This window comes from Charadrius vociferus, unplaced genomic scaffold (assembly GCF_000708025.1).
Source record: "Charadrius vociferus isolate BGI_N301 unplaced genomic scaffold, ASM70802v2 scaffold1077, whole genome shotgun sequence".
In the NCBI taxonomy this organism is placed as follows: Eukaryota; Metazoa; Chordata; class Aves; order Charadriiformes; family Charadriidae; genus Charadrius; species Charadrius vociferus.
The window spans coordinates 1337098-1343811 of NW_009649168.1; the positions used below are offsets into that span (position 1 = coordinate 1337098).

At 37.9% G+C, this 6714-nt stretch overlaps 1 protein-coding gene across 1 annotated transcript in view; it reads left to right on the plus strand.

Moving 5' to 3' along the window:
- Positions 1 to 605: 605 nt before the first annotated feature.
- Positions 606 to 6714, plus strand: part of LOC104289527 (bile acid receptor-like) — a 7294-nt gene continuing 1185 nt past the window's right edge. Inside the window, exons 1-9 of the mRNA XM_009888481.1 lie at positions 606 to 696; positions 1881 to 2246; positions 2865 to 3005; positions 3625 to 3764; positions 3854 to 3958; positions 4052 to 4151; positions 5284 to 5412; positions 5935 to 6051; positions 6480 to 6593. Coding sequence (XP_009886783.1) covers positions 606 to 696; positions 1881 to 2246; positions 2865 to 3005; positions 3625 to 3764; positions 3854 to 3958; positions 4052 to 4151; positions 5284 to 5412; positions 5935 to 6051; positions 6480 to 6593 — 1303 coding nt within the window. The remainder of the gene's footprint in view (positions 697 to 1880; positions 2247 to 2864; positions 3006 to 3624; positions 3765 to 3853; positions 3959 to 4051; positions 4152 to 5283; positions 5413 to 5934; positions 6052 to 6479; positions 6594 to 6714) is intronic.

Here is a 6714-nt window from a genome sequence, read left to right on the forward strand (position 1 = left end):
GGCAGTGCTTAAGTGGGGCACAGCTGACTTTTACAGCATAAAAGAGTATTTACATGGGGAAGAAGAGATATTCTATGCTGGCCTTTCCAGGCTATTTTCCTATATTTACTTACTTCACATTTGCATAAAAACTGAATGAAGCAAATTGACTAAAAGCCCATCTTTGTGCAGAAACAGAACATCTATGACATTCACATTAGTGCAAATGCCCTACCTCATTCTGAAAGCAAGTTTTTTCTATCCAGTGAAGCTCCTTTTAATCTCTTCCTGAGCTAGAGAATTTACCAGTTATCAGTCTGATTCCCCCACGTGGTTTCATGTAAAATGAGGAGCAAAACAGTTGTAACTTGGAAATTTAGGGATGGACTCTGTCCTGAATCTGTACTATTGGACAATCAAATGTTTTGCATCCTCATTGGAAGTATTATGTGAATTCGCACATACCTCTGATTTTCTTATGATCTGCAAACTGTTTCACATTCTGGAATTTTCTGGTTTTAGCTCTGTAGTTAAACCTACCCAGCAATTCTTTCTCACATGATGTTTCTCTTACTTTTCCATTTCTCTAGGTTCTCGTCTTAAAAGTCTATCACATAGCAAAGCTAATGAAACAGTGCAGTTGGGAGCAGAATATGGCAAATACATTTGTCACTGTACCTGATGGGTATTGTCTTCCCGAGCCCATACAGTATTATGGTAAGTAAAGCAAAATTTTTGTATTATGAAAAAGCAGTCTTGTAAAATGAACATCTGTGGAAATTCCAATTATTTGCTTCATTTTACTTTATCTTTAAAAGCTCTTAGAAGCTACACATTTGACTATCAAATCCATACTGAAAGTGTATTGAAATATACTAGCATTTGCTCATACAGGTTTTGGTATACAATGGGATTATGCTGACCCATCATTTCATAGAAACATTACTGGTGCTGTCTCCCTTTGACTTGTATGAAGAAGATACAGGTTTTATTACAGTGTTCCAGATACATTATAAATAGATAATGGTTATTTTATATCTTATAGAAATATAATTGCAATAACTAATTTGATTCTGGATTAGTAAAAGCAGGACTCAAAGCTCGTTATAAAGAAAGAGACCTCCAACCTGCTTAAAAAAACCCTTTTGAATTTGCTTTTACAGAGATTTGAACAATCCTGAAGGAAGAATGAAACATGTTGCATGTTGCACTAGCTTTCTTCCGTACAGCTGTGTACATTTAAGGGGGGCTGGATAAAATTAAGACTCTACAGACAGAAAGGCAGGAAGAAGCTCTCCTCATAATTCTGTACATACATTTTGCTAAAATGAAATTTCTAAACTATAAAGGATTACATATGCAAAAACACTAAATAAAACAAGCCTCTGCTTTTTACGGTACTGAACCTCAACTTTAGGACTCCTGTCACTAATTTTTACAAGTCTAATTTCTGGACCATCTTTCTCAGACTATTCTTGTGCAACATTTTTAAAATTATGCCTGAAACATGTACCAATAACATTTCACTCATCAACAAATTAACTTACTTACAGGAAAATATTCTTCTGTGATGTGGATAACTTACACTTAAGTGTAAAATCAAAGGTAGCTATATCATCAGTTGGCAAGTGATATTTAATTACATACTAACAAGAATCCAGTGGCACCCACGACATTGCCCAAACTGTTACCAAGCCATTTTCACTACATCCAAGATTTTACTTAAAAACATTACAGATAGCACATATAAAAAGAATGTGTCAGACTGCCCTTCTGAAAATGTGTCCCTCTAATATTTAGGATTAAATATTTAATCTATAAACCATTTTAAAACTTTCAAGGAGCTGACATCAAGATACTCTTCAGGTTTTTATTTCATTTTCAATCTCTTCTGTATCTAGATGCTTTACCAGAGCACATCAACTATCAGCTGCAAGACACCGATTTTCAGACTGCGCCTTACTGCCAATACTCAACAGTTCAAATTCCTCCTCCATTATTACAGTCACCACCTCCTCAGTCCCAGTACAGCACATATGGCCTGGACTCCCAGTACAGCGACGGGCAGTGTATCATCAGCAGCTGTGAACTCAGCAAACCCCCCTTCATGGCTCCCCACATTGATGACGCTGGGTACCAAGGACTAAAACGGCCAAGATTAAACCACTCTTCTCTGAGACTGAAGGGGCAGGAAGAGCTGTGTGTTGTGTGCGGTGACAAGGCTTCAGGCTATCACTACAACGCCCTTACCTGCGAAGGCTGTAAAGGTAAGAGGAGAACAGGCTGACTGCTGCCTTTGCCAGGACCTTGGCCCCGCAGTGCTCAACGTGATGTCCCACATCTGTGATGGAAGCAAACAGATTTCACTATTTTTTAAGTTGACGGTTCTACAGAGGACTGTAATTTGTCTAAGGAACCCTCTCTCTAACACGTTTATCCAGACTCAAATTTTTACAACATTTTTTGAAGAAATGCTTTCGCAGCGTGTATTTGAGTACTTCATGCAACTGATTTTTTGCACCGATTATTCACTAGAATACTGTCTGTTTAAGCAGGTGCTGATTTTCTCATGACAATTTATTATATGTTTACTTCAGTGTTATTAATTTTACTAATTAAATAAAAACAAGTAATAATTACTTGCTACTTATATTTTAACTTGCTATATGGCAGCTGTCTTGGTCAGGTATGGAAAATAGCAATTAATATTAGTCAGAAAGAACAAGATATAACTACGTTGTTAAAAAGCAAATTTAATATCAAGGTAATGTTTCCCTTGTAAAAAAAAAACACACAAAAAACCTGAAAAGACACTTTAATCTTTAAATCATTATGAGATAAAGCTCCTTAGATTCCTTCAGTCAACACCTGATCCCTGTCTGTAGGTTTCTTTCGACGGAGCATAACGAAAAATGCAGTATATCGATGTAAGAATGGTGGTCACTGTGAAATGGACATGTACATGCGAAGGAAGTGTCAGGAATGTCGCTTGAAGAAGTGTAAAGCTGTGGGAATGCTAGCAGAATGTAAGTGCTCCTTCCGTGCTGGCTAATTTACTAATCAACTAGGGTAAAACCTCTTCCAAAGTCAATCCTTTCTCCTCATTAGATCTAAATGGTATTGGTCTAAACTTCATTTAGCTGTAGGAAAATGTACCTTCGGAGTATGCAGCACCTGAAGCATCTTCATCTGCAGAAACCACCAATGCTTGCGACGTACCTCCTGAAATTAAGAGGACTGCTGTTCAAAGACATTACAGGAAAAAACAAGAAAGTACTAACAAGAGAGAGCTAAATATCCTGAACCTTGACAGGACAGCAGTAAGCATAACAGATGTGCTTTTGTATTTGGAAAAAAAGAAAAATAAAAAACCTGAACAATAGTTTTTCATGAAAAATTCTTGTATGTCACACAGCCACAAGCAAGATAACATAAGACTGCAAACACTCAGGCCTTTGGTGGATGCTAAACACTAACTCGCCTAATGAATAATAACAGATTGCCATATTCTCCAGAAGCACAGTTCCTTATAGGTGATGATTCCTGTGATGCAAGGCTCGTGTTATCTATAATAATAAAAGTGATGATTTCAGATTGTAATGATCTGAAAATACACGTATTGATGCACACTTCCATGCCTCACAGGTTTGCTGACTGAAGTACAGTGCAAGTCAAAGCGACTCAGGAAGAATTTCAAACAGAAGAACAGTTTTCTTTGCAACATAAAACTGGAAGATGAGGGACTGAATAGTAAGCATGTATCATCTACAACAAGATCTGGAAAAGTGTGATATTTTTTTATTTAAAATATCTCTTTTTATCATTTCTTTTTGCTCCAAGTCATTGTCACTTGATTGGTTTATTTTTTTAACAGATCCCAGAGAAGATGGAACTTACTCCAGGGGAACATCAGCTTCTTGACCACATTGTAGCAGCACACCAAAAATACACAATTCCCCTTGAAGTGGCAAAGAAGTTTGTACGTATACAGATCAGCCTGCATTGCTAAGTTATTATTATCCTAAGCACTGTACCTTGGTTATATCAGATGTCTAAACACTTTTTCATGCAGCTACAAGAAACTGCAAGTCCTGAGGAAAGTTTTCTCCATCTCTCTGAGACAGCAGTTGTTCATGTACAAGTGTTAGTGGATTTCACAAAACGACTTCCAGGTAAGTTCCTTCCTTTGGGAAATGTTGCAGAATAGTATGAGTCTTTTTTCTTTTCTTTTTTTTTTTTTTTTTTTTTAAGAGGCAGAAACCACAAATTCGAGAAAAGACTCTCATTCAACTGACTATTTTTTCTTACAACTCTCATGATCTGGGTTTGCTTACTATTTACTTGTCATGAGGACAAGTTAGAAGCATTCACTTCAAAAGCGTGCTATGATTACATTTCTTTTCCATTTCTGACATGGAGTAGAGACATTTTCTGAAAGTACACGGGCTACAAAATACCATCTTGAGTGAATTACTATTTCGGCACATTCTCTGAAATCCAGTTCAGTTTGCAATTTATCATGGTCATCAAAGAAAAAAAAACAGATGTTCCTTCAAAGGAAAAGGCAGCACAGAAGGGACTAACCAGGTGCTCCTATTCATATTTTCCTTTCATAAAGAACAAGGGAACATGCAATTAAATTCACTGCATTTCAATGTAAAGTTGACAAAGTAACATTTGACAAGGAGGATGGTAATTTTTTCATTACTCTTTAAGTTGTAAAACTTAATGACAAAAGTCAATCAACATGTTTAAAGCAGATATTTGATGTAATTTAGCACTACTGTGGAACAGATCTGAAAGAATGGATGAGCTGTTTGTTTTCTTATGTTACATATCCTGCTCTGATCAGGATTAAGACAAGAATCAATAAAGTTCCTTTGCTCTTGAGTTATAAGTTCAGATAATGAGTTTGTCAAAAGATGAACACAATTTTAAAAAAGATCAGGTATCAATGAGTAAGGAGAATATCCACAGTCAGTAAGCAACGTAGCAAATTTATAAGGTGTTAGGCCATGTGATGTAAATCAGATGTTAGGAAGATATTTTCTACATCATCTTGCTTAGTCTCAACATTTTAATTTGTATCTTCCTGTGAAACTTCTAACACTGGACACCGACAACATGTCTAACTTGCAAACTAGCAAGAAAGATCCCAATAGTCTTTGGTACCTGCATCTTTTAACTATGGCTCCTCCTGATCAGTGAATGCATTTATTAAAAAAGTTAATTTATCAACTCATGTTAGGGACTTAAAGACAGCCACAGCCTTCCTTGATTCTTAACATGTATCTTTCTCTGCAGGATTTGAAAGTTTGGCGAGTGAAGATCAGATCGCTCTGCTAAAAGGGTCAACAGTTGAGGCAATGTTTTTATGTTCAGCCCAAATATATAACCAAAGAATTAGTGAATGCCAACCATCAACAAGTGAAAGTAAGTTTGACTAACAAGCTTTCTATTAACACCAGTAGGAGGTTCTGCCACTTTGAAAAGAATTCATTTTAATTCGCTTAACCTCAAATAATTTTCCGTTCAAGCATAGCGGTACTTAGAATAGTATCGGTAATGCCCGCATACGTCCTATAGGCTTCTTTTTCAAAGAACATAAAAAAAAAGTAAAATAAATAAATAAAAAATTAATTGGATGTGTTTTCCTCCCATTCATTCCAAACAAAGAGCAGTATTTTTGAGTGTTTGCACAAATTGTGGGGTGGATAATATTAGTCATATTATTGACATATTATATATTGTGTCAAGTTTAACACAAGAGGCTTTAACCAACAATAATGCCACCAATGAACTTGGTGCTGGATGCCAAAAAGAACCATTTTTTTCTACCTGCATGGATCTGGGAAAAATTCACGCATTTCCAGGTATATATCTGCAAAGCAGACACAGACAAATATTTAGAGTCACATTAAGCTTGGCTGGGAACTGTCATCTGTCTTGTTCCAGGTCATGTAAGACTTTCTGACCATGGGACATGTTGTCACGTTCAAAACCTTGAGAAAAACATTTATTCCATGGAAATGTCTCACAATGAAGAGAGTCCAACTTCCACTACGACCACAGGTAACGGAGGTCTCAGAATCAAAACACCTGGGAATCTTTTGCTTTGCTGGCCCCGTTCTTAATCGCAGTGAGCTAACGCCGTCGGTGTGGCCGCTGCTCATTCTCTTCTCTTCTGCTCTTCCTCTCCGCTCCCTCGAGCTGCTTCGTTACGTGTGCAAGCGTTACATCCTCACGGGAGGAAGAGGTGGTGGTCATGTTTGCTTATATCAGGATAAAGCCTTCAGCTGTATTACCAAGAGCTCCACACCTCCACAACTGCAATACTTTTGTTACTGCTTCAGAAATTAACATTGTTTTCACAAAGTTTGCTAACTCCTTCATGCAATGGAACAGTCCAGAGCCTTACAAGATTAGGACAAGGATGATTTCTAACAGCAGTGCCTGTTTCTCCATTGAAGTAACACTGATAATTTTATTTCATTTTTAAGGTATAACCGAGGAGTTTATTACCGCCCTGTTTTACTTCTACAGAAGCATGGGGGAACTGAAAGTGACGGAGACCGAGTATGCGTTGCTTGTAGCAACCACCGTGTTTTTTTCAGGTAAATTGGGCGGGGGGAGGCCCTACCTGCCACGGCTCTCGCCGCGGGCCTTCCCTCGCTCCAGGCGCTGCCCGCCCCCCCGCGAGCCCTCAGGGGCGCCGGCCCGGCCCGGCCCGGCCCG